The following is a 27,684-nucleotide window of genomic DNA, read 5'->3' as shown; positions in this document are numbered from 1 at the left end:
ACACGCTGCTGTAATTGCTGTTTGTCTTTTCCCTTAGAATGTGAATACTGATTAATGAGAACTTTCTTTCAGATAGTATTCCAACTCTGCCAGATTTAACTCCACTTTTCATCACTATTGACCCGGAGAGGGACACAAAAGAAGCCATCGCAAATTATGTAAAAGGTGTGTTTTATTCACAATAGTTTACATATGTTTAGCTCTTACAGTTTTTGAAAGATCAGCTTATTTGGACCTTGGAATGCTTTATAAGATACGGGGGACATATGATACTGTCACCAGTTTTACAGGTGGATGAAAAGAGTCTCAGAATTGTGACTGTGGCCAGTAAGTAAATAAGGAAGAGGCCTCTCAGTTCCTGGTGCAGGGCTCTTTATTTTGTCACAGAGGAAAGATTGAACTTGGCCTTCACATATCAACAAAGTAAAGAGACCCTTGAATTGAGGGGACACATTGTTTCTGATTCCAGCTCAGTACCTCACTCTTCTCTTTGTAAAATTAGGACAGACAGACATTCTGGGAGTATGTTCATTGGGAGATTAAAGAAAAATTATGAAATATAAGCACATTTTGAATTCATAGTGTATATTTTATAAATCTAAAATATTAATGATAAACACATTTAACCATTTTAAGGAAGAATTTCAATTCAAACATCTCAACATGCACTTAAAAACTATTAGAAGGTACTTTTAAAGACTATAAATTATGCTAGAATTAAGGGTGAATATTTAGGTTCTTGTGAGCTTGGGTAATTTCTCTGAATTCAAGTTTCTTAAGCTGAAAAAAGTGATGAGAATAAAAATCTGATCAGACAGGTTTTGTTGTTGTTGTACTAGTGTGTGGAACATGCGTGCTTAAAAATCAGGAACTTCCATTTTAATTATGGTGGAATTGATTTAAGCTACTGGTCAGAAGGACTAATGAATAGTTTTCTATTTATTTTTATTGTATGATACCTTCTAATGCATATCCACTAAAACTTTGAGTTATCTTAAAATGTGTCTTATGTAAGACCTGCTGTATATTTTATTATTTAACTCATGTATTGAGAGATAGTTGACATATAAAAAGAGTACATACTTAAAGTGCACAGTATGTTACCTTTTGACACATGTGTGCACCCGGGAAACCATCACCACAGTCAGAGTGAACATATCCATCACCCCCAGCAGCTTCCATGTGCCCTTGCTAATTCCTCTTTCATGTCCCTCCTCTGCACCCACCTCATATCTCCAGTTAACCACTGATCTGCTTTCCATCAATATAGATTAGTTTGCATTTTTAGAAGTTTATGTAAATGGGATTATACAGTATATGCTCTTTCTTTTTAATAACTTCCTTCAGTGTAATTATGTTGAGATTCATCCGTGTTGTAGCGTGTGTCAATAGTTCATTTTTATTGCTGAGTAGTATCCCATTGATGGACATTGGAGTTATTTCCAGTCTTTGGCTATTACAGATAAAGCTGCTGAGCACTCGTGTACACGTACGTCCTTGTGTGGGCACATGCTTTCATTTCTCTTGAGTAAATACCTGCGAGTGGAGTGGCTGGGTCATATGATAGGTGAATGTTTAACTTTTTAAGAAACGGACACTTTTTTCCAAAGCGGCGGTACGTTTTTACACTCGCGCTGGCAGTGTGAGAGCTCCAGCTCCTCCACGTCCTCGCACACTTAGTAGGGCCAGTCTTTTTAATTTTAGCCACTTCAGTAGGTGCTTAGTGGTATCTCATTGTGGTTTTATTAATGCGTTTCCCTTAATAACTTTTAACATTAAGCATCTTTTCATGCCGTTATTTGCCATCTGTATGTCTTCTTTGGTAAAGCATCTCCACATCTTTTACTCATTTTTATGGGGCTGTTTATTTTTACTTATTTATTTATTATTTATAGTCCTGATACAAGTCTTTTATCAGGTGTATGATTTGCAAATATTTCCTCCCGGTCTATGGCTTGTCGTGTCAGCCATGGCTTTTGAAGAGCAGTTTCCATTTTGATGAAGTTCAGTTTATTAGCTTGTTCTTTTATAGATAATTTTTTTGGTTTCATATGTGAGAGATCTTTGCCTAACCCAAGGTTACAAAGGTTTGTTTTCTCGTTGAAGTTTTAGAGTTTTTACTATATATAAGCAGAATTTATGTCCACAGTTTACAGGTATGTCAGAAATTTGACCAATAGCATCGTTATTTTCTAAAGCAGTAAAAAGCAGGTATAACTCATTGGGTGATAAATGATCTCCAATTTAAATGTGTGTCATATTGGCAATTGTTTATTATCACATATTAACCAAACCTTAGATAATCCCCAAATGAGTAGACATTTGAGTTGCCATACCTAATGGAAATACCAAAACCTTATGGTAATATTCTTCATCAGCAGGTACATACAGTGACTGATGATGTGATCATTTCTAGTTGCATTTGGGGGGGATTTTTAAATATTTAAGTTGGTATTTAGAAAATTACTGCAATTTCAACAATTTTTTGAAAAGGTTTGGATGTGCAGCTAATTCAGGCTTCACTCACCTTCTCTTCATTTAGTCAGAGCATAGGGAAGAACAGGCCACCTTGCTTTTTCAGCACCTGAGCAGTTTTTCAGTTTAGAATGTTATAGTCCAAAGAATAAAAATAGGCTACCTCTACCTTTGGAAGAAGGTACTGCTCTTAAATGTTGGACTCGGCTCAGGAGTCTGATGAATCCAGGTCTTTTAAGTGACTTCCCCAGCTTACTTACATGAATTGCAAAAACTTAATAGCAAGTGCATGCTGTGAGGTTTTATGTTAGAAAATGAGATACAGGTATTTTGATCTGGTATGAACTAATTGTCAAGCAAACTTTTTTCTCATATGATACAATGGAAAACTGTCGTGCTTAATTCATAATAGTATCTTTAAACTTCAGCATATCTCAGAACTACACCTAAATAAGAACCACTAAATTAACAAAAATTGTGATTTAAATAATTAGAATATATTCCCTCCAGCTCTTTACTAGTCATGAAAGGATTTGACTTATATATTACCAAAAACCAACTTTTGGTTTCATTGCTCTTCTCTGTTAATAGCCTGTTTTAAGTTTCATTGATGTCTGCTCTAATTCTCTTCTTCTGCATACCCTGGATTTAATTTGCTCTTTTTCTAGATCCTAAGGTGGAAACTTATATTATTGATTTTAGATCTTCTTTTCTACTATATGGATTCAATAAGTTGTGTTTCCATTTTTATTTTATTCAAGATATTTTTAAAATTTCTCTTGAGATTTTTTTCTTTGGCTCATGTGTTATTTAGAAGTGTGTTTAATTTCCATGCGTTTGAGGATTTTCCAGATATCTTTCTGCCATTGATTTCTAGTTTAATTCCAGTGTGATCTATCTTGGTGAATGTAACATATATTACAGAGGAGAATTTTCATTTGTTTTATGCGAATTTGTTTTTCTTTGAAACATGAAGAAATGTTTAGGGACTCACAGGAAGAAAGTGGCAGTAGGGCTGCTGTATAACGGATACTGTTTTTTGAAGTGTAGGGATGGTTGTTTTGCTTGCTTCTTTTTCACTGTCTTTCTCATTTTTTATTTAGAATTTTCTCCCAAACTGATTGGCTTAACTGGCACAAAAGAAGAGATCGATCAAGTGGCCAGAGCATTCAGAGTGTATTACAGCCCTGGCCCCAAGGATGAAGATGAGGACTACATAGTAAGCAAATGCACAGCTTTCAACACCTGGACAGGCTCCCAGGTCCCAGACATTCATATAGCTTTCCGTGATGACTGGCTTTTAAAATGAAATTAAAATGAAAGATAATCTGAGATCATAGCAAATTCCTTAATAATTAGGGATGTTTGAAAGGATGGAAGAAGTATATATATTTTTTGAAGGATGATTGTTTAATTTATAGTCATTGTTCTTAGAGTTTAATTGCCTGCTTTTCTAGTGGCACATAAAATTATAGAGCAATATAAAATCAGGGATATCTTAGATTCAATAGAATATAATATAATCGTTTGGGGCAAAGCTCATTTTAGTTGATAAACATTGTATTGGTTCTCTCTGCCCTCAATGAAGAGGTATAAGAAATATACTCCTTTTGAGAAATAGTGTTAGGCCGTAGGGAACTGCGTTTTTGGGTTGAGTGAGTAAGAATTCTGAAAAGCAAGAGAAAAGAAGGCCATAGGCAACTAGGCTTCCCATAAGATTTCTTTTCATACCAACTATGTGTTTGCATAATTTTGTGTTTAGTTGCATTTGCAGCTATTATGCTCTACATAATTAGGATTAATTAATTTAATTTAAATTTTTAATTAATTAAAATAATTAATTTTAAAACTTAATAAAGTTTTTTTTAATGATGAAGAACAAATTCTATCAGGTTGTTCTTCTATAGCTCTTACATTAAAGAGCCGTCTTCACATCCATCGGCACTGCCCAGGAGTCCTGGGTCACCTTGTTCCTGTTCTAGTCAGTGGTTTCACAGTGAAGCATAAGCGCCACCCCTACACACCCAGTTTCCTTCTCAGTGTGGATGTTTTTCCCTATCACATGAAGAGTTGACATTGTATTTTAGTATTATTTCAGGTTTTTTCCTCAGTTGTCATGCTCTAGTTTCTCTATAGTATTGGTTAGACAAAGATTAATCATAAGAGCCTTTCCAGCCACAGAGCTGGTTTTGTAGAAAGAAAGATGGTCAGGATCCTGGGTCGTTGCTCTTCCCGCAACGCCATGGCCAGCTCCCAAGAGTGACATGCAGAGGGGACATCCCACTGTGGTGCTTTGTCTCTATGGCCCACTGTGATTTCCTCACCACTTTTGAACCTGGAGCACATGTGCCCCTGTAGCTTTTTTCTTCTTTAATATTTTATTATTTATTTATTTGGTTGTGCTGGGTCTTAGTTGTGGCAGGCGGGCTTCTTAGTTGTGGCATGTGAACTTTTAGTTGCGGCATACGTGTGGGATCTAGTTCCCTGACCAGGGATCGAACCCAGGCCCCATGCACTGGGAGCACAGAGTTCCAACCACTGCGCCCCCAGGGAAGTCCCAGCACTGTAGCCTTTGGCCTAAATTAAAAGCACGTTTCTGGTCCCTTTGCCTTAAGCCCACACAGTAATCTTATTTTCTAGTTCTGGTGCCTCATAGACTTAGGGAAACTTGGGTTCATGGGAGAAAAAGACAAGAAAAATTAGCATTTTCTTCTTACACCCTAAGTTTCAGGAAAGTAGAGGGACCCTACTGTGGTTTCCTCTTGTCACACCAGCAGCATGAGAAGAGTGAGAGGAGAGCAGAAAGGAAGCTTTGGAGAAACAAGAGCTTTTCAGAATTCGTTACTCTTCCTATGAAAGAGTTGTATTGACTGGTTTTGAGGTTTAACTTATGATGATAGTGGGAGCAGTTGAGCTAGTCAGTCTGACTTCCACTGCTGAATAGTTTTATTAAATTGTTTACATACGTACAGTTGTAAACTAGGTAACACCCTTTAGTCTTGTTGCTTATAGCTCATAATTCTAGAGTTAAAATTAATTTTACAAATTAGAGCAAACAACTTATAAACAAGTAAAACATGGGCTTCCCTGGTGGCACAGTGGTTGAGAGTCCGCCTGCCGATGCAGGGGACACGGGTTCATGCCCCAGTCCGGGAAGATCCCACATGCCGCGGAGCGGCTGGGCCCATGAGCCATGGCCGCTGAGCCTGCACGTCCGAAGCCTGTGCTCCACAATGGGAGAGGCCGCAACAGTGAGGCCCATGTACCGCCAAAAAAACAAAAACAAGTAAAACATTCAGTTAATGTAGTAAGAGGTACTTGGCTGAAACCGAAGCGCTCCTCAGCACAGGAATGTGATTTGAGACACCCACCTCTATAGTAAGCCGCCCCTCGTGGTTTTTTATTTAAATTACTTTGAAACCTTTCATTGTGTAGCCTACCTGGAGTGGTTGGTCTTGACTTAGTAAGAATGCATCTTTTTCTTGTCTGACTGTAACCAGCAGTATACGGCGAGGTGCCAGTGAACTCGTAAACATAAATAAGGTTTGGGCACTGAGATGTGCACTCTAAGGTAGCCATGCAGATAATCCAGAATATGGATATTACGTTTTTTAGTCTTAAAAATCAAGATGTAAATATGTACGTCTTACGGAGATTCTTGGATCCTCTAGAACCCATCCCAGACCCCATTTTGACAAGTAAATAAATACTGGTCTACTGCCATAAGAATGTGACGTTTGATAAGAATCAGTGAGTTCACTGCTGTACATTTGCCAAATCAACCAGTAGGGGGAGACACTCTCCAGCTTCTTGGGTTTTTCATTAGTATGACTTCTGTCCCTTGAGGTTACAGATTTTAATCCGCAAGATGGTATGGGAAACTTCTCTTAAGATTTAAGGACATGAAAGGAATGAGGGAGTACCTTAAAGGTTGAGATATAAAGGAATGAAGTTTTCTTAATCTCGATAGCAACAGAGGTGAGCTTCTGGCTTTGAATACGAGTGGCATCCTCTGACCCATAGTATATGTCACGCAGGTTACAAGCGTTTAGAATTCCACTGAAAGCTAAATGTGCACATCATTGTGTTATATGTATAGTATTACATTATTTTCTAAATATTAATTAGGAAATACTTTTGCAAAAGAATACAAATAGCTTTTACACCTAAGAAAAGATGTTCAGTTTTATTCACAATAAATGTGAATTGTATAATGTGATGCCGTTTTTCACCTGTTAGATCAGAAAGGCCAAAGATACTGTCAAAATCTAATTTAGGAAAAGAGAAAATGCTGCAGTGTTGGAGTGAAATTGGACCAGCTGGCACTTTCATGCATTGTTGATGGGAATTAAACTGATACGCCCTCATAAGAAGGCTGTTTGTCAGTATCATCAGCATTTAAAGTGGAATACTTTTTAGGTTAGAGACCCCATTTTTTGGAATTTGTCCTACAGAGATAACCTATAGCATTGTTTGTAAAAAAAGACTGGAAACCAAGCAACCATTCTTTAAAAGGCTACTATATATGTACTGATAGAGAACAACGTCCAGTATATTGCTAAGTGAGAAAACAAGTATAGTGTGTTGTTAACTCTGTCTAAAAAGAAATAGGTGGTTATCGACACACTAATAGATGCAGAGGGTTTCTCTGGAAGAATAACAGCAGGAACTGGTGGTAGTGGTGCCCTCTGAGGAGAACTGAGGGACTCTGGGCGTCTGGAAGGAGTGGAAGACTTCATTGTATACATTTACTGTGTATTCTTTCATTCTTACTTACATATGATTTGCTGTGCCCACAACCCAAGTGAGACGTGACCACTGACAAGTTTGATAGTTTGAGTAGAACAATTTTTTTATTATGTATTAAAAAGTAATTTATGTGAAGAACACTCATAAAATAAGCCCAACACGTGCTGAAATTCTGTTTTTTTAAGGGGTAGAGAGAATAGAAAGAATAGGAAAGAGGAAGAAATGGGGAGAAAGAGAGGTATAAGCTGTGGAGTAGGGCTTTAAGAGACACCCGGAGACCTGGTTCTGACTGTCAGACAATTGGAGAAACGCGGGTTCCCTGTCCTTCCGCAGTGAATTACTCCCAGCCCCCTCAAGATCACCAGCTGTCTGAGCTCTCTGGGTCTACATTCTTTCCTTATGTGAATGAGCAAGTGGCTCTTTCCATTTACTCTCTCTTTATGAATGTGTGTGTATAAAAGCACGGTAACCTAATAGACACATCATGTGTCTGGGTATATTTGGGGTGTCTCCAGCTTGGTATATATGATCGCATTCCTGTCTGTCTTTTTGTCTTGCCAAACAGCAATCAAGCCTGGAATAAATTCCAAGGATTCTAAGTGCCATGTCTTCAACTCATTTAAAATTGGATTTGTGGAAGCATATAACTAAAAAAAATTGATGGCTAGTCTAAACTTTAGGTGGAGCTAGGAACACTTTAAGAACTTTGCCATGAAAGTGGATAATGGATTTAAGGTAATTCCTTGGGGGTGTAGCACTTACGGCTCCTGAGGAACTTCTGGGTGATGTGCTTCAGGTAGGATTGTTCAGCGTAGTAACATTTCTTAGGGGAGGACAACACTCGTTGTCATGTTTCCATTTGAGTCACTAATATGAGGACTAAATACTGTATTAGAATTTATATATTATATACTTAGTGGTTACTTTTCTTTTTTTGTTTGTAATATAACATGGTAAGCAGAATTTAGCCTGTTGAATGATCACCAGTTCTTCCTAAAACATAAAAGAATATACCCTAGAACTTAATAAAGAACGTATTTTTCACCAACACTTTTAATCCCGTGTGGTATCTCTTTATAATATGGTTAAGGGGTCAGATGAACTATTTTACTCATAAATGTAGGCTCTTCCCAAGCAGGCTTTGCTGTTCCCCAAGCATTGGCTGTTTAATGAAGGCTGGCAGTGGCCATTTCTTAGAAGTGCATTCTTTTCTCAGAAATTGTGTGGATGAGTGTGTTAAGGATTGAACCAAAAGAATTCCAAGTTCTAGCTGATGTGTCAGGCAGTAGTCGGCAAATTTCTGGAAAGATTTTAGATAATTCGTTGCTGTGTATTTAGTATAATAGACTTAGGCCTGTTCCATAAATAATAGATGCTACAAAGGTTGCTTAACTAGTAATGTGAAGTCTCTTATCCTGTAGCATTTATTCAGTAAAATAAGCAGCTTATTTTGGTGAACTTTTTGTCATCTCCTCCCCCCTCCTTTTCTCTGCAGGTGGATCATACAATCATAATGTACTTGATTGGACCAGATGGTGAGTTTCTAGATTATTTTGGCCAGAACAAGAAGAATGCAGAAATAGCTGGTTCGATTGCTGCGCACATGAGGGAACACAGGAAAAAGAGCTAGCCAAAGCAGCACGGCCGTGCGCTATTCTGCTAAAGAGGAAGGAAGCTTTGTCTCCCGTAGGGGCCGATACTTATATGTATATACGTGCAACCTACAGAATGGCCTTCATACCAGGAGAACACCTAAATTTTGGGCAGGGCATGCTACTCTTGGGTTAGCAAGGATGGATTCTTAACCAGAAGTCTCCCAAATGGTCGCCTTGAGACCAGAGGACCAAGTTGCCATGAAGCCAGCGGAATGGACCTCAGGGAAGGACACAGCTGGAAAGGATGCAGCCGTGGGGTCTCCACGTGAGCAGAGCCCTCTGATCAGCATGGCTGTCTCTCCAGTGTCTTGGACTCTTGCTCTGGCAGGGTGTAGTGAATTTCCAGGAAGAGCGTAACTTCCATAGTAACCTTGCTTTCCTCTTTGAGTTCTTGGTGGCTGATAACAATCAAATTAGGCTCTCTGACATTCACAGTTAATCTTTATGCTTGAAAGCATTAGTGTAGTCTTGCTTGTTAGTGAAAATCACTGTCAGGTTTGCATTGTGTTCCCCTGTCAGCAGGTGCTGATTTTACTAATGTAGAGAAAAGCTGTTGTTTGGGGCAAACCATTAGATCAGATTCCCTAGGGACCTTTCATGTGATTTTTTAGCTGAATGATGTGCCAGGCTTTCAGGGACCTGCCAAATGGGTATAAGAGGATACAGATCATGAGTGTGTACAGAGTACCTTCCTGCCTGTACTGGATTGCACTTGTCTGAAATAAAGGTGTGCTCAGTTTTGCAGCTTGGACAACCGTGGCCTTTTTTGTGGGTGCAGAGATGGCAGCTTATAGCTCTCTGGCCTGAGACCCCCAGACTCGAGGGGGCAGGTAGGTGGATGCTTGTTAAAGTGCAGGTTCCCGGGCTGGGTTCACTGAGCTGAGGAAGGATGCAAAGACCTGCGTTCACACCTGCCACCCCAGGTGCCTCTGATGCAGTGGCTGGGGGACTGGGGCCTCAAGAGACTGTTTTGAGGGTGAAGGGGGGCAGGTTTGCATCTGGGTGAGTTAGGTGCGTCATCTTCTGGTGTATCCATCCACAAAGTGCTAGGCAGACAGCCATTCAGGAAGATGCTGGCTTTTGTTTCTGAAACAAAAGCTACTCAAAACTTCCCTGCTGTCTGGACTTGACCGTTTATCACCATTCTCCACCTGAAGCTGCTGCAAAGCCTCTGAAAGTCTCAAGAAACAGTAACAGGTGTGGCGCCTCATCAGACATGGGCTTTCCTTGCACATCAGTTCTGTGCTCTGTGCATGTGACATGGCGTTATCTTCTGTTTTTTAAATTCTCAATACTTAATGTTAAAACCTACTATAGATATTTATGTCAAGGCATGTGAAAAAGAAAAGTCATAAACTCTGTAGTGGTTATGGGCTGAACTTTCCCCCAGATTCATGTGTTCGTTGAAGTCCTAACCCAGTGGAGACAGTCTCTAAAAGGGTGATGAAGTTAAAATGAGGCCTTTAGGGAAGGCCCTCATCCAACATGCCTGGTGTTCTTATGAGAAGAGATTGGGACACAGGCAGAGAGGAGACCACATGAAGACACAGAGAGGCCTCCAGAAACAAGCCCTGCCGACCCATTGATCTGGGACTTCTAGCCGCCAGAGCTGCTGAGACAATAAACATCTGTGGTTCAAGGCCCGGTGCTGTGGTACTTTGTGACAGCACCCTAGTGAACTCATACAGTGCCATTCTCCTTTTAGGTTCCCTTACTAAAAAAATACCAAGATTTAGTTTATATAAACTTCAACTCAGGAGTAGTTGGTTTGGAATGACTTTCCCAGGAACCTTGTCAAGAATGTGAGGAACTTAATAAAAGACTACTCTCATGTAACAAAGATCTTAAGTATCTAAAATGCCAGACGTTTGAAAAGATGGTCTGTTTTAAGCCACAGAACATTTGTGTGGATCACTTTGCAGCAGCTTGTGCCGGAGAAAATTCAGTCTTCATTCTCAGCTGTTGCAGGTTAGAGCTTGTGTCATGATCCAGAAAAGGAACAGAAGCTTTTGAAGAAACTTTTATTTGCTCTTCATTCCAGTGTCAAGTTTAGAGGCTCAGAAGCAGGGAAAGGCACCTCAGAGATGACAATCCAAATCTCTCTACTCATGAGCGGACAATCCCAGAGATTAAGCTGCTGGCTTCACTCCTGAGTCTAGATTAGAGCTTGGGTCCCAATTTCTAGTCAGGTCCCTGCCTGTCCCAGTGCTGTGGGGCACTCATGGGGACCTTGTGAATCCAGACAAAACGGGGGCGCTGTGCACCCGTGGGGCAACCCTTCCATTGTGAATCTCGGGAAATTAAAATCAAGGCCGCCTCTCAACAAAGTGCCACTTGCAGACCTTGACCTGGATTGGTTATGGTGTTTTTGCTGGACTGTTCAGTGGAATTAATATTTTAAGAAATGGCATTTATTTGAAAATTATAAGAATGCTGTCCATGCAGCAGGCCCGGAAGTACTTTCTGCATCTGGCTGTCCGTGAGGTAACTGATACCTCAGGTGTAAGAGCCGAGACTCACTGAATACCGGTAGAAAGCCCATGTGGGTCGGACAGCTAATGTGAACCCAGTAAATGATTTGAAATTGTGAATGCATCTGCATGAGAGACTGTAAAATATGTCATTGTTTTTAAATACAAGGTTAAAAGAAATTAAAATTTTCAAATCACCAATAGTGCTCTAAAGGAGTGTTTTATTTTGCATATAGCACAATTTAAATTGTGTGTGTGTGAGTGAGAGCTACCCTTTCAAAGAGCAGTCACACACGAGCATTTTTCATCCATTAAGCTGATACATTTTACTCGTAGTTCTGAGTTACATTACTCTGTAAAGATACGGGTGGTTATTCCTATTTATTAATGAGGTACAATTAATAACCTCTAGCCACGTGTTCCTTAATACCCTCTTTAGAACTTAGGTATTTTCTATTCATTTAAGAATGTACTTTAAAGTTTGTCTTTCCATGATTATAACATAAAAATTGGGAATATACAGAAAAGTTGAAGAAATTTTTAAACCACCATTGTTCCACCACCAGGAAACTATTTGGATGCATTTCCTTTGGATCTTCAACACTAATCTTTTATTGTAGTGGAAATCCACCAATGTGTTCCTTTAAAAAATTAGACATGGCAGGTCAAGCTCAAGTCTGTAACCAGCACTGCCCCACCTTCCTCATAGGCAACTGCTGTTTAGTGTTGGGTGGGTATCATTCCAGAGTATTAAGGACCCACGCAGGCTGTGTTCTCAGGCTCCAGTTATGAACACTTAAACTAGCTCAGTGCTGCTCAGTTTTTATGTAGCTGTTATTTTTGTTATATTTTGTATAATTATATTATTGAACTTGAAGGTAGCCCGAAATAGCCCCCTCTTGCCAAGGTTAGGTAGTGGATTAACTAGAGGAAAAAAAACAGCTTTCAGGGCAAACTTCAGTTGTTCCCTCACCATTGTTGATTGATGGCATCATTTCAGGTGTGTTGGTGGAGAGACTTCGTTCTCTGGGAATGGTGACGTGGAATTGGGGACCACACGGCCAGTAACCCTCAGAGCTGGCCCGACTCGGGCTCCTCCCCTGCAGGGGTGGCCGGTGTGCAGCGCCTGCACGCAGCCTGTCCGTCCATCGTGCGTTGCTCTTCAGGAGTTCATTGCCCTGAAACCAGCCTGGTTTCAATCCTGACGATGCTAAGGTAACCTCTCGAAGCCTTACTTTTCTTACCTGTAACATGGGGATATAATAGCACTGGTGTGGTAAGGTCGCTGTGAGGGTTAGAGAAGCCGTGTGGAACACCAGCACATGCTTAGGAAGTGATGGCTGATGTTATTTTTGGTCCTGATGAGGGCAGTGATTTGAGGCTTGCTTAACAGGTGGTGGCAGCAAGTGGGTTTGATTATAAGTGTTTACCCTGCCTCCACCCCCCTGCTCCCCACACTGGATCCTGCCTTGCAGTGTCCTAATTCCTGGAACTCTCCCATCTCCTGTCCCCCCGCCCCCACCCCATACATACCTGAGCCTGGAGCTGTTTGGTCACATTACCTTAATGAACTCTTCACACCTGTTTTCTTAAATGGTATTCAAATATAGAAAAAAAAGTTTCTGGGAAAAGCCATCAGGTTGAAACCAGAAGATTTGGGGTGTTTGGCCCTGACAGGAACAGCAGGGCATGAGCACACGGTCAGAGCAGCTTCTTCCTCAGGAGTGGGGTGGGCGCAGGGGCCTGTTAGTCTTCAAGCAGCTCTGAGTCTTCCAAGGAGGAGGGCAGTCCTCCATGTTCTAGAATGTGATGCTCAGGACAGCGGGTTGTTGGAGGGCTGCTGGCTGCAGCGAGGGCTTCGACCACAGGTGCAGCTGCTCCGTCAGATTGTGACTGTTCCTATCAAGGATTTCTGGCTTTAACAATGGAGTGTCACTCCCACTTTGACCTAAGGGGCCAGTTGCTGTGTCTGGCTGCTCAGATTTTCCTGGGGCCTAGTTTCTGCCAGTCTGGGCCAAGTTGGTTTAATTCTGTGCCATCTCTGCCTGTGCTCGGCTCACAGGGTGGTGCTTACTTGCCTTGGAGGGTCCAACAACAGGTCATGAGCGAGGATTTCTCCTCCTCTGGCCCCAGGACACCCAGCTGTGCTCAGCAGCCTGTTCATCTGTTCCTTCAGTATTTATCGCGCATCTGACACGTGCCCGGACTATTCTCTGTGCTGGGAGACAGGAGGGAAACCTCCTAGCTGGGGGAGCTCGTCTTTAGTATGGCAGACAGACCGTCAACAGATAAATGCATAAAGTGGGGTCAGATAACCATATAGTGGGGAAGAAAAATAAAAGAAGGTAAGGGCTTGGAGAGTAACGAGGATGGGTATTAGTGTGACTGGTCATGGAAGGACTCTTTCAGGAGGTGACCATTTGGAAACTGGGAGTGAGCCATGTGAGTATCTGGGGGGAAGCCCCTGGCCCCAGAGTGAGCATGGGACGCTCAAGAAGAAGAGCAAGGAGCCCAGCGTGACAGTGGCTGGTGAACCAGGGAGGGCAGGAGGCTGGAGAAGGGGCCAGAAGCCACATTCACTGGGCGCTGGAGTCCATGGCAGGGACTCTGGCTCTATTTTGAGTGTCAGGGAGGCCCTGGAAGGGCCGAGGGCAGAGCTCCATCTGATCCATCTGCCAGGTGTCCACCATGACCGTTGCTTTGATTCACGTTAGGAGTATGAGGGCGCTAATGTTGCCCCTCCTAGGGGATCTTAAAAGTCACTCACTTTGTGTCATACTTCAGGAGAACATCTCTGTGGATTTTTTTTTTTTTTTTGCGGTACACGGGCCTCTCACTGTTGTGGCCTCTCCCGTTGTGGAGCACAGGCTCCAAACGCGCAGGCTCAGCGGCCATGGCTCACGGGCCGAGCCGCTCTGCGGCATGTGGGATCTTCCCGGACCGGGCCACGAACCCGTGTCCCCTGCATCGGCAGGCGGACTCTCAACCACTGCGCCACCAGGGAAGCCCCTCTGTGGATATTTAATTGAAGGAAAACTTGAGTTTCCTTTTTATTGTGGGAAATTTTAAACATACTCAAAGAGTGGCCTAGTTTAGTGAACTTGATACGCCCATCACCAAGCTTCAGTAACTCTCAACGCGGCTGACCTTGTTTCTTATACACCTCCACCCATTCCCACCCCACCCAGTCCCACATGTGTGCACATCTATAGAAGATACCAACTCAGTCTTTTAAAAACAACCACAATCAGGCTTCCCTGACGGCTTTCAGGGAAAGGTTTTTAGAGACGGGCGTTGTGGGGTGCGTGATCAGCTCGTGGACACTCTTCTGATTGGTCAGTGGCGAGATAATCGAGAGTCAACACTGTCAACGTGGTTCCAGCTGGTCTGAAGTCCACCTGCTTGTGATCAGCATGCGGTCAACTTCTTCCACCTGGTGGGAGTTTCAGTCTCTGCAAAGCAGCTCAAAGGAAATGGCTCAGAATATATTATCTACAGCCCTTGAGGAGGAACTAAAGGTCCCTGACTTTAATGGCTGAACACTTCTTATTTTGTCTTACTTGACTCTTTTCCTTTCGTCTGTATTTTCTTCTATGATTAATTTTTCTCTTTGGAACTCAGGGAAGGCCTAGGAGGCTAAAACTCTCCTGCGGACGAGAGGCTGGCGGAGGATCTGGGCGGGGGGGGAGGGAGGGTATCTGTTCTGGGAAGGCCCCACAGGGTCCTGCTCGGGTACAGGACCAGGTTAGAAAGACCAACTCACTTGTCTTGGATTTTTTATTTGTAGAACAGGGATAACTGAGGATGAGATGAGATGCTGTGAGAACAGGGAATACTAATCTACAGTGGTGATGAGAACAGTGCTCACCTGCGGCAGGAGGTGGGCGGTTACTATGAGAAGCGTAGGCGTCCTTCCGTAGCCGTGGAGACGCTCTGTGGCTGGATCTGGGTGATGACTTGCGTAGCTCACGAGGTTTTAAGTATAAACTTCGGTGTTTGCATTTGATTGTCTGTAATCTATAACTCAAAAAAAAAAAAAAGAAAACAACTGAGGAGGGGAAGAAGAGTTCCCACGAAGGGCACTTGAAAGAAAACAGTGCGATGTGGAGAAGGCATCGGCCATGGCGCAGCGACGCTCACTGCAGCTCGGACACGGGGACGCGAGCTACTAGCTCCTCCAGGTTGCAGGTGAGAGCCGGCTGAAGGAGCCTCTCGGAGAGCTCTGACGGAGCAGAGGCGGGATGGGGCCGGGGGTCGTGCAGGCGGCCAGACGAGGGTTCCTCAGCCGCACTCAGCAGCTCTGGTGACTCGAGCTGGAGGGTGGGGCCAACACGGGCCGGCTCAGAGAGGCAGAGCAGTTTGCTCAGCGGCCATGGGGGCACTTTCTGGGGCCCAGGACGCCGAGCGGGGAATGAACTGCAGGGGAGAGCAGGCAGTTTCCCCTTGGGCTGCAGGTAGCAGCACTGGGTCAGTTTCAGCTGCGGGGCTGGTGACTCGTGTGCCCGCCGAGTCCCTTTTTATGGACCAAGCCTAGGCGCTGCCATTACACGTGAGCCGTGTAAAGTACTGCTTGAGGGGGTGGTCCTCAGCTGGGGGCCCCCTATCCAGTCTCCACTGGGATGATGCAGAGGTGGGGCCAAGCTGAACTGTGTAGGTGGTACGAGAGCCTCTCAGTCTCGAGAGCCTTGGGCTCTGCATCTGCTGGGTGCTGAGGTCTCTCGGATGACCTTGAGTTTGTTGTGTCATCACGGTATCAGACGTGGCAGAGACCATCCCGGACGTCCTCGCTGTGTAGGAGAGGAAGGGCCGAGGGGGACCTGTCTGCAAGTCTGCAGCAAAGCTAACCCTAGACCTCCGTCTACAGCCTTGATGCCCAGAAGTGGTCCCTGGACCAGCAGGCTCACCTGAGAGCTGACTAGAAACGCAGAATCAGGCTCCATCCAGGTGTCCTGAGTCAGAATCTGTAGTTTAACAAGATCCCCACGTGATTTTTTATGCACATTAAGGTTTGAGGACCACTGCTCTGCAGCACATTGGCTTCCCCACCCCACCCCGCCCCCAGTACCACGGAGCCTACTAATTTTCTCCCAATAGAGAAGAGAAAAAGTTAAGAATAATGAAGTAATTCATCTTCCCCTGACCCGGAAGCTCTTTAGTTAATTTTGCTTCCTTGAAACACATAATTTGAAAGCATCTCTGAAGTAAACAAATTCCATTTTCTGGTAATTATTTGATCACTCCATTTAAAATTTTTAATCAAAGACATATATCATTCCCTATCAGAACTTCTGTTCAGCATAGGATACCAAGGGTTTCTCCACTGAGTTGCTATAATTCCAGCAAAAAGGAGAAATAGGCTGTTTGGTTATCCTGTGATGCTTTATCAAGGCTAAATGCAGTATTTCCATTTAAGCATTTTCAAATACTGAATTGAAACCAGATTGAGGACCATTTGACTTCCATCCTGCCCTTGCGCAGTCAGGCTGATGAGAACAGCCGATGTAATTAAATGAAGCTGAGGGAGGCTAAATCTGCCCGTCTCCTGGTCAGCTCAGACTCCAGAAAGGCTCTCAGTTACAGAAGAGGGTGGGGCTACGGAGCCCTGAGAGAATCAACTTCCACCCTTAACAGGGACAGGCATGAAGGGTATAATTTAGTTTATACATACACACCTCAATAAACTTTAAAAATTTGCAGCGGGGGCTTCCCTGGTGGCGCAGTGGTTGAGAGTCCGCCTGCTGATGCAGGGGACACGGGTTCGTGCCCCGGTCTGGGAAGATACCACATGCCGCGGAGCGGCTGGGCCCGTGAGCCATGGCTGCTGAGCCTGTGCTACGCAACGGGAGAGACCACAACAGTGAGAGACCCATGTACCAAAAAAAAAAAAATTGCAGGGGTGTTTTTTGGGAGCTTGACAACAAAGATTCTGAAATTAATCTGGAAAAATAGATGTGCAAAATAGTTCAAGGAAAGGTACAGGAGAGTAAGGGAAGACAGTAAAAATAATAGCAAGGAGAAAAAACTTGTCTTACTGTTACTAAAATATATTACAAAGCCATAATGATTTGTTAAAGGAGTGCTTGCCTAGCATTCAACAGGTGGATCAAGTCACAAGTGAAAGCATGGAAACAGATACATGGCTTACAAAACTTGACTGCGTAACAAAGGTAGTATATTGTACTGGTGGTGATTACTAAAAATTAATACTGGAACTTAATGAACTTAACGAAATGAAGACAGAGATTCTAATGCTACATCCTCCTTTAAAATGAACACGCCGGAGGGCAGCAGCCCACTCACGCGGGTCTCTGGTGGGCAGTGCAGTCTACTGCACCACACGGTCATACCCTCCACAGCCTGGAGCCTGCCAGTTCACAGCTGGAACGGTCACAGCCAGCTCTGGAGCACAGACAGAAGAAGGCTGTGCCGATGAGCAACAGGAGCTGAATGAAGCAAGAAGGTCATGACGAGGAGGGGCCGGAGCCGGGCCAGCGCAGCCACCACGAGCCGGGTGCAAACCACTCAGCAGAGGAGGCCTGTGGGTAGAGTAAGAAGCTCGTGGGCAGAGACAAGTGGGGCCTCAGAGTCAACAACTTGACACGCCTCCTCCAGCGCACGCGTATTTACTTACTTGCACATTGTTTACGTGTACTACTGCACAAACATTTGGCAAGTGGTTGTAAGGAGTAGCATGTGGGGGAGAAAAGCAGACATCTGAAAGGATGAGATAACAAATAAATGGTATTATTAGCCCAGGTGATGGATACCTGAGTATTTGTTTTATTATTCTATAAACTGAACACGTATTTTTGTACATCTTATGTACGTTTGTTCTAGTTTCCTATAAAAGCTATAACGTATATGTACTCAAGTAGGAGGGCTGATGTTTTCTTCCCACACTCCAATGTGGCGTGTGCTCCTGAGTCTGGAGACCAGTGCTTTAGGCTTCCTGGGCTTCCCGGATTTTGATGTCACCTACATCCACTCTAACAATACCCGCCCTCCCCATCCCACCTCCTTTCTGTGGAGGTTCTGCATGAGCTTCTGTCTTTTGCAACCATAAAATGCAGACTAAAATAGTAGAGAAAGCTTTTGTAAACATGATACTAAAGACAAAAAGCACAGAGTACGTCATTGCTAGGCCTGATCAAGATCGTAGAGTTACTATCACTATAAGGAATGTTTACAAATCCATAAGGAAATAGAAGATGAACACCCCAAGATAGAGTGGGGCAGAGGACATAAAGAGTTCGGAAAAGAATAAATAGTTAACAGCCATACATACAAAAAAAGAAAAATTACTAGTGATCAGATAATACAAATTAAAATGGTGGAATTTTTGTCTCACATAGAACTGGTGGGCTATACAGTGTGGCAGCCTTTCTGGACAGCAGTTTGTCAACATAGAGCTAAGCCCACTGTTCCATCTTTATGCATTTTATCCACAAAAAGAGCAGTAGGTTTGCGTGAAGGTTTGTTCACTGCAACATTTTTGTGATAATAAATAATGGAAATAGTAGATAATGGAAAGCAACCTATTTGCCCAACTATGGGGATAAATAAACCGTGGTACATTTATGAGCGGAGTGCCATGGAAGCTTGAAAATGGAGGAGTTAATTTATGTTTAATGATACGGAAAATTGTCCAATATATGCTTAAAGTGAATAAGCTGCAAAAGTTTGATCTCATTTTTTGTATAAACAAAAAAATACACACCAAAATGTTATTACTAATGATGGTATGTTTATGAATGATTTTTTAAAATATACACTTTTTATTAAAATATTGAAAAACTTCATATGCACTAAAGTTCACTGGTTTTAATGAGTGCCCTGTAAGTTCTGACAAATGCAAAGCACTGTGTAACCACGACCACAATTAAAAGACGAAACAGTTCCATCAGTACCACCCCGCCCCCCGTCAAATTCTCTCAGACTCCCTTTGCTGTCACCCCCCACCCCGCATTCGGCACAGGCAACCACTGCTCTCTCCTCTGACCCTATAGTTCTGCCTTCTCCAGAACTGATGTGACGCACATGGAATCACACTGAATGGAGGCCTTTGGCCTGGCTTCCTTCACTTGGCATGCACAGTGGAGGTCACCCATGTAGCTGCGAGCCCAGGGAGCTTGTTCCGTTGGTTTGCTGACTAGGTTTCCATTATCTGGAGGAAGCAGTTTGAGACTCCATTCCCACTCGAGGGTCACGTTGGTTCTTTACAATTTGGGGCAATTACCAAAACTATGAAAAGCATTTGCGGAAGTGTTTTTGCGAACACTGGTTTTCTTTTTTAATTTAATTTAATTTTTTTATACAGCAGGTTCTTATTAGTTATCCACTTTATACATATTAATGTATACGTGTCAATCCCAATCTCCCAATTCATCACAACACCACCACCCCCCTCCGCCACTTTCACCCCTTGGTTTCCATACGTTTGTTCTCTACATCTGTGTCTCAATTTCTGCCCTGCAAACCGATTCATCTGTACCATTTTTCTAGGTTCCACATATATGTGTTAATATACGATATTTATTTTTCTCTTTCTGACTTACTTCACTCTGTATGACACTCTATAAATCCATCCATGTCTCTACAAATGACCCAATCCTTTTTATGGCTGAATAATATTCCATTATATGTATGTACCACATCTTCTTTATCCATTCGTCTGTCATTGGGCATTTAGGTTGCTTCCATGACCTGGCTATTGTAAATAGTGCTGCAATGAACATCAGGGTGCATGTGTCTTTTTGAATTATGGTTTTCTCTGGGTATATGCCCAGTAGTGGGATTGCTGGGTCATATGGTAATTCTATTTTTAGTTTTGTAAGGCACCTCCATACTGTTCTCCATAGTGGCTGTATCAATTTACATTCCCACCAACAGTGCAAGAGGGTTCCCTTTTCTCCACACCCTCTCCAGCATTTGTTATTTGTAGATTTTCTGATGATGACCATTCAAAGTGGTGTGAGGTGATACCTCATTGTAGTTTTGATTTGCATTTCTCTAATAATTAGTGATGTTGAGCAGCTTTTCATGTGCTTCTTGGCCATCTGTATGTCTTCTTTGGAGAAATGTCTTTTTAGGTCTTCTGCCCATTTTTGGATGGGGTTGTTTGTTTTTCTAATATTGAGCTACATGAGCTGTTTATATATTTTGGAGATTAATCCTTTGTCCGTTGATTTGTCTGCAAATATTTTCTCCCATTCTAAGGGTTTTCTTTTCATCTTGTTTGTAGTTTCCTTTGCTTTGCAAAAAGGTTTTAACTTTCATCACGTCCCATTTGTTTATTTTTGTTTTTATTTCCATTATGAGGTGGATCAAAAAAGATCTTGCTGTGATTTATGTCAAAGAGTGTTCTTCCTATGTTTTCCTCTAAGAGTTTTATAGTGTACTGTCTTACACTTAGGTCTCGAATCCATTTTGAGTTTATTTGTGTGTATGGTGTTAGGGAGTGTTCTAATTTCATTCTTTTACATGTAGCTGTCAAGTTTTCCCAGCACCACTTATTGAAGAGACTGTCTTTTCTCCATTGTATATCCTTGCCTCCTTTGTCATAGATTACTTGACCATAGGTGCATGGGTTTATCTCTGGGCTTTCTGTCATGTTCCATTGATCTGTATCTCTCTTTTTGTGCCAGTGCCATATTGTCTTGATTACTGTAGCTTTGTGGTATAGTCTGAGGTCAGGGAGCCTGATTCCTCCAGCTCCATTTTTTTCCCTCAAGACTGCTTTGGCTATTTGGGGTCTTTTGTGTCTCCATACAAATTTTACGGTTTTTTGTTCTAGTTCTGTTAAAAATGCCATTGGCAATTTGATGGGGATTGCATTGAATCTATAGATTGCTTTGGGTAGTATAGTCATTTTCACAATATTGATTCTTCAAGTCCAGGAACATGGTATATCTCTCCATCTGTTTGTATCATCTTTCTTTCATCAGTATCTTACAGTTTTCTGTATACAGGTCTTTTGTCTCCCTACGTAGGTTTATTCCTAGGTATTTCACTGTTTTTGTTGCAATGGTAAATGGGAGTGTATCCTTAATTTCTCTTTCAGATTTTTCATCATTAGTGTATAGCAATGCAAGAGATTTCTGTGCATTAATTTTGTATCTTGCAACTTTACCAAATTCATTCATTAGCTCTAGTAGTTTTCTGGTGGCATCGTTAGGGCTCTCTACATATAGTATCATGTCATCTGCAAACAGTGACAGTTTTACTGCTTCTTTTCCAATCTGTATTCTTTTTATTTTTTTTTCTTCTCTGATTGCCATGGCTAGGACTTCCAAAACTATGTTGAATAATAGTGGTGAGAGTGGATATCCTTGTCTCGTTCCTGATCTTAGAGGAAATGCTTTCAGTTTTTCACCATTGAGAATGATGTTTGCTGGGGATTTGTAGTATATGGCCTTTATTATGTTGAGGTAGGTTCCCTCTGTGCCCACTTTCTGGAGAGTTTTTATCATAAATGGGTGTTGAATTTTGTCAAGCTTTTTCTGCATCTATTGAGATGGTCATATAGTTTTTATTCTTCAATTTGTTAATATGGTGTATCACATTGATTGATTTGCGTATATTGAAGAATCCTTGCATCCCTGGGATAAATCCCACTTGATTATGGTGTATGATCCTTTTAATGTGTTGTTGGATTCTGTTTGCTAGTATTTTGTTGAGGATTTTTGCATCTATATTCATCAGTGATATTGGTCTGTAATTTTCTTTTTTTGTAGTATCTTTGTCTGGTTTTGGTATCCGGGTGATGGTGGCCTCATAGAATGAGTTCGGGAGTTTTCCTTCCTCTGCAGTTTTTTGGAAGAGTTTGAGAAGGATGGGTGTTAGCTCTTCTCTAATGTTTGATAGAATTCACCTGTGAAGCCATCTGGTCCTGGAATTTTGTTTGTTATTTTTTTTTTTTTTTTTTTTTTTGCGATACGCGGGCCTCTCTCCGTGGTGGCCTCTCCCATTGTGTAGCACAGGCTCCAGACATGCAGGCTCAGCGGCCATGGCTCACGGGTCAGATGCTTTGCAACTTGTGGGATCCAGGACTGGGGCATGAACCTGTGTCCCCTGCATCAGCAGGAGGACTCTCAACCACTGCGCCACCAGGGAAGCCCTGTTGGAAGATTTCTAATCACAGTTTCAATTTCATAGCTTGTGATTGGTCTGTTCATATTTTCGATTTCGTCCTGGTTCAGTCTTGGAAGGTTATACCTTTCTAAGAATTTGTCCATTTCTTCCAGGTTGTCCATTTTATTGGCATAGAGTTGCTTGTAGTAGTCTCTTAGGATGCTTTGTATTTCTGTGGTGTCTGTTGTAACTTCTCCTTTTTCATTTCTAATTTTATTTTATTTTATTTTTTTCTACATCACGTCTATTTTATTTTTTTACATCTTTATTGGAGTATAATTGCTTTGCAATGGTGTGTTAGTTTCTGCTTTATAACAAAGTGAATCAGTTATACATATACATATGTTCTCATATCTCTTCCCTCGTTCGTCTCCCTCCCTCCCACCCTCCCTATCCCACCCCTCTAGGTGTTCACAAAGCACCGACCTGATCTCCCTGTGCTATGTGGCTGCTTCCCACTAGCTATCTATTTTACGTTTGGTAGTGTATATATGTCCATGCTACTCTCTCGCTTTCTCACAACTTACCCTTCCCCCTCCCCATATCCTCAAGTCCATTCTCTAGTAGGTCTGTGTCTTTATTCCTGTCTTACCCCTAGGTTCTTCATGACATTTTTTTTCTTAAATTCCATATATATGTGTTAGCATACGGTATTGTCTTTCTCTTTCTGACTTACTTCACTCTGTATGACAGACTCTAGGTCTATCCACCTCATTACAAATAGTTCAATTTCGTTTCTTTTTATGGCTGAGTAATATTCCATTGTATATATGTGCCACATCTTCTTTATCCATTCATCCGATGATGGGCACTTAGGTTGTTTCCATCTCCGGGCTATTGTAAATAGAGCTGCAGTGAACATTTTGGTACATGACTCTTTTTGAATTATGGTTTTCTCAGGGTATATGCCCAGTAGTGGGATTGCTGGGTCATATGGTAGTTCCTTTTGTAGTTTTTTAAGGAACCTCCATACTGTTCTCCATAGTGGCTGTATCAATTCACATTCCCACCAGCAGTGCAAGAGTGTTCCCTTTTCTCCACACCCTCCCCAGCATTTATTGTTTCTAGATTTTTTGATGATGGGCATTCTGACTGGTGTGAGATGATATCTCATTGTAGTTTTGATTTGCATTTCTCTAATGATTAATGATGTTGAGCATTCTTCCATGTGTTTGTTGGCAGTCTGTATATCTTCTTTGGAGAAATGTCTATTTAGGTCTTGCGCCCATTTTTGGATTGGGTTGTTTGTTTTTTTGTTATTGAGCTGCATGAGCTGCTTATAAATTTTGGAGATTAATCCTTTGTCACTTGCTTCATTTGCAAATATTTTCTCCCATTCTGAGGGTTGTCTTTTGGTCTTGTTTATGGTTTCCTTTGCTGTGCAAAAGCTTTTAAATTCATTAGGTCCCATTTGTTTATTTTTGTTTCTTTTTCCATTTCTCTAGGACATGGGTCAGAAAGGATCTTGCTGTGATTTATGTCATAGAGTGTTCTGCCTATGTTTTCCTCTAAAGAGTTTGATAGTGTCTGGCCTTACATTTAGGTCTTTAATCCATTTTGAGCTTATTTTTGTGTGTGGTGTTAGGGAGTGATCTAATCTCATACTTTTACATGTACCTGTCCAGTTTTCCCAGCACCACTTACTGAAGAGGCTGTCCTTTCTCCACTGTACATTCCTTCCTCCTTTGTCAAAGATAAGATGGCCATATGTGCGTGGGTTTATCTCTGGGTTTTCTATCCTGTTCCATTGATCTCTTTTTCTGTTTTTGTGCCAGTACCATACTGTCTTGATTACTGTAGCTTTGTAGTACAGTCTGAAGCCAGGGAGCCTGATTCCTCCAGCTCCATTTTTTGTTCTCAAGATTGCTTTGGCTATTCGGGGTCTTTTGTGTTTCCATACAAATTGTGAAATTTTTTGTTCTAGTTCTGTGAAAAATGCCAGTGGTAGTTTGATAGGGATTGCATTGAATCTATAGATTGCTTTGGGAAGTAGAGTCATTTTCACAATGTTGATTCTTCCAATCCAAGAACATGGTATATCTCTCCATCTGTTTGTATCATCTTTAATTTCTTTCATCAGTGTCTTATAATTTTCTGCATACAGGTCTTTTGTCTCCTTAGGTAGGTTTATTCCTAGATATTTTATTCTTTTTGTTGCAATGGTAAATGGGAGTGTTTTCTTGATTTCACTTTCAGATTTTTCATCATTAGTATATAGGAATGCCAGAGATTTCTGTGCATTAATTTTGTATCCTGCTACTTTACCAAATTCATTGATTAGCTCTAGTAGTTTTCTGGTAGCATCTTTAGGATTCTCTATGTATAGTATCATGTCATCTGCAAACAGTGACAGCTTTACTTCTTCTTTTCCGATTTGGATTCCTTTTATTTCCTTTTCTTCTCTGATTGCTGTGGCTAAAACTTCCAAAACTATGTTGAATAAGAGTGGTGAGAGTGGGCAACCTTGTCTTGTTCCTGACCTTAGTGGAAATGCTTTCAGTTTTTCGCCATTGAGGATGATGTTGGCTGTGGGCTTGTCATATACGGCCTTTATTATATTGAGGAAAGTTCCCTCTACACCTACTTTCTGCAGGGTTTTTATCATAAATGGGTGTTGAATTTTGTCAAAAGCTTTCTCTGCATCTATTGAGATGATCATATGGTTTTTCTCCTTCAATTTGTTAATATGGTTAATCACATTGATAGATTTGCGTATATTGAAGAATCCTTGCATTCCTGGAATAAACCCCACTTGATCATGGTGTATGATCCTTTTAATGTGCTGTTGGATTCTGTTTGCTAGTATTTTGTTGAGGATTTTTGCATCTATGTTCATCAGTGATATTGGCCTGTAGTTTTCTTTCTTTGTGACATCCTTGTCTGGTTTTGGTATCAGGGTGATGGTGGCCTCGTAGAATGAGTTTGGGAGTGTTCCTCCCTCTGCTATATTTTGGAAGAGTTTGAGAAGGATGGGTGTTAGCTCTTCTCTAAATGTTTGATAGAATTCTCCTGTGAAGCCATCTGGTCCTGGGCTTTTGTTTGTTGGAAGATTTTTAATCACAGTTTCAATTTCAGTGCTTGTGATTGGTCTGTTCTTATTTTCTATTTCTTCCTGATTCAGTCTTGGCACGTTGTGCGTTTCTAAGAATTTGTCCATTTCTTCCAGGTTGTCCATTTTATTGGCATAGAGTTGCTTGTCGTAATCTCTCATGATCTTTTGTATTTCTGTGTGTCAGTTGTTCCTTCTCCTTTTTCATTTCTAATTTTATTGATTTGAGTCTTCTCCCTTTTTATCTTGATGAGTCTGGCTAATGGTTTATCAATTTTGTTTATCTTGTCAAAGAACCAGCTTTTAGTTTTATTGATCTTTGCTATTGTTTTCTTTGTTTCCATTTCATTTATTTCTGCTCTGATCTTTATGATTTCTTTCCTTCTGCTAACTTTGGGTTTTGTTTGTTCTTCTTTCTCTAGTTCCTTTAGGTGTAAGGTTAGATTGTTTATTTGAGATTTTTCTTGTTTCTTGAGGTAGGCTTGTATAGCTATTAACTTCCTTCTTAGAACTGCTTTCATTGCATCCCATAGGTTTTGGGTCGTCATGTTCTCATTGTCATTTGTCTCTAGGTATTTTTTGATTTCCTCTTTGATTTCTTCAGTGATCTCGGTTATTTAGTAATGTATTGTTTAGCCTCCATGTGTTTGTGTTTTTTACGTTGTTTTCCCTATAATTGATTTCTAATCTAATAGCATTGTGGTCAGAAAAGATGCATGATATGATCTCAGTTTTCTTAAATTTACTGAGGATTTGTGACCCAAGATATGATCTATCCTGGAGAATGTTCCGTGCGCACTTGAGAAGAAAGTGTAACCTCCTGTTTTTGGATGGAATGTCCTATAAATATCAGTTAAATCTGTCTGGTCTATTGTGTCATTTCAAGCTTATGTTTCCTTAATAATTTTCTGTTTGGATGATCTGTCCGTTGGTGTAAGTGAGGTGTTAAAGTCCCCCACTATTTTGGTGTTACTGTCAATTTCCTCTTTTATAGCTGTTAGCAGTTGCCTTATGTATTGAGGTGCTCCTATGTTGGGTGTATATATATTTATAATTGTTATATCTTCTTCTTGGATTGATCCCTTGATCTTTAGGTAATGTCCTTCCTTGTCTCTTGTAACATTCTTTATTTTAAAGTCTATTTTATCTGATATGAGTATTGCTACTCCAGCTTTCTTATTTCCATTTGCATGGAATATCTTTTTCCATCCCCTCACTTTCAGTCTGTATGTGTCCCTAGGTCTGAAGTGGGTCTCTTGTAGACAGCATATATATGGGTCTTGTTTTTGTATCCATTCAGCAAGCCTGTGTCTTTTGGTTGGAGCATTTAATCCATTCACATTTAAGGTAATTATCGATATGTATGTTCCTACGACCATTTTCTTAATTGTTTTGGGTTTGTTTTTGTAGGTCCTTTTCTTCTCTTGTGTTTCCCACTTAGAGAAGTTCCTTTAGCATTTGTTGTAGAGGTGGTTTGGTGGTGCTGAATTCTCTTAGCTTTTGTCTGTAAAGCTTTCGATTTCTCTATGGAATCTGAATGAGATCCTTGCTGGGTAAAGTAGTCTTTGTTGTAGGTTCTTCCCTTTCATCACTTTAAGTATATCATGCCTCTCCTTCTGGCTTGTAGAGTTTCTGCTGAGAAATCAGCTGTTAACCTTTTGGGAGTTCCCTTGTATGTTGTCTTTTTTCCCTTGCTGCTTTCAATAATTTTTCTTTGTCTTAATTTTTGCCAATTTGATTACTATGTGTCTCGGCGTGTTTCTCCTTGGGTTTGTTCTGTATGGGACTCGTTGCGCTTCCTGGACTTGGGTGGCTATTTCCTTTCCCATGTTAGGGAAGTTTTCGACTATAATCTCTTCAGATATTTTCTCTGGACCTTTCTCTCTCTCTTCTCCTTCTGGGACCCCTATAATGCGAATGTTGTTGCATTCATTGTTGTCCCAGAGGTCTCTTATGCTGTCTTCATTTCTTTTCATTCTTTTTTTTTTTAATTCTGTTCCACAGCAGTCACCATTCTGTCTTCCAGGACATGTATCTGTTCTTCTGCCTCAGTTATTCTGCTGTTGATTCCTTCTAGTGTAGTTTTCATTTCAGTTATTGTATTGTTCATCTCTGTTTGTTCGTTCTTTAGTTCTTCTAGGTCTTTGTTAAACAT

General features: G+C 41.4%; 1 protein-coding gene across 1 annotated transcript in view; it reads left to right on the top strand.

Annotated features, from left to right (window-relative positions):
• Positions 1–8,854, top strand: part of SCO1 (synthesis of cytochrome C oxidase 1) — a 14,174-nt gene extending 5,320 nt beyond the window's left edge. Inside the window, exons 4-6 of the mRNA XM_007455000.1 lie at positions 73–165; positions 3,579–3,694; positions 8,720–8,854. Of these exons, the coding sequence (XP_007455062.1) occupies positions 73–165; positions 3,579–3,694; positions 8,720–8,854 (344 nt within the window). The remainder of the gene's footprint in view (positions 1–72; positions 166–3,578; positions 3,695–8,719) is intronic.
• Positions 8,855–27,684: the final 18,830 nt, after the last annotated feature.

This window comes from Lipotes vexillifer, unplaced genomic scaffold, assembly GCF_000442215.2.
Source record: "Lipotes vexillifer unplaced genomic scaffold, Lipotes_vexillifer_v1.1 scaffold1233, whole genome shotgun sequence".
Taxonomy (NCBI): Eukaryota; Metazoa; Chordata; class Mammalia; order Artiodactyla; family Lipotidae; genus Lipotes; species Lipotes vexillifer.
Note: the sequence above shows the minus strand (reverse complement) of the source record. Positions and strands in the feature narration are given on the sequence as shown.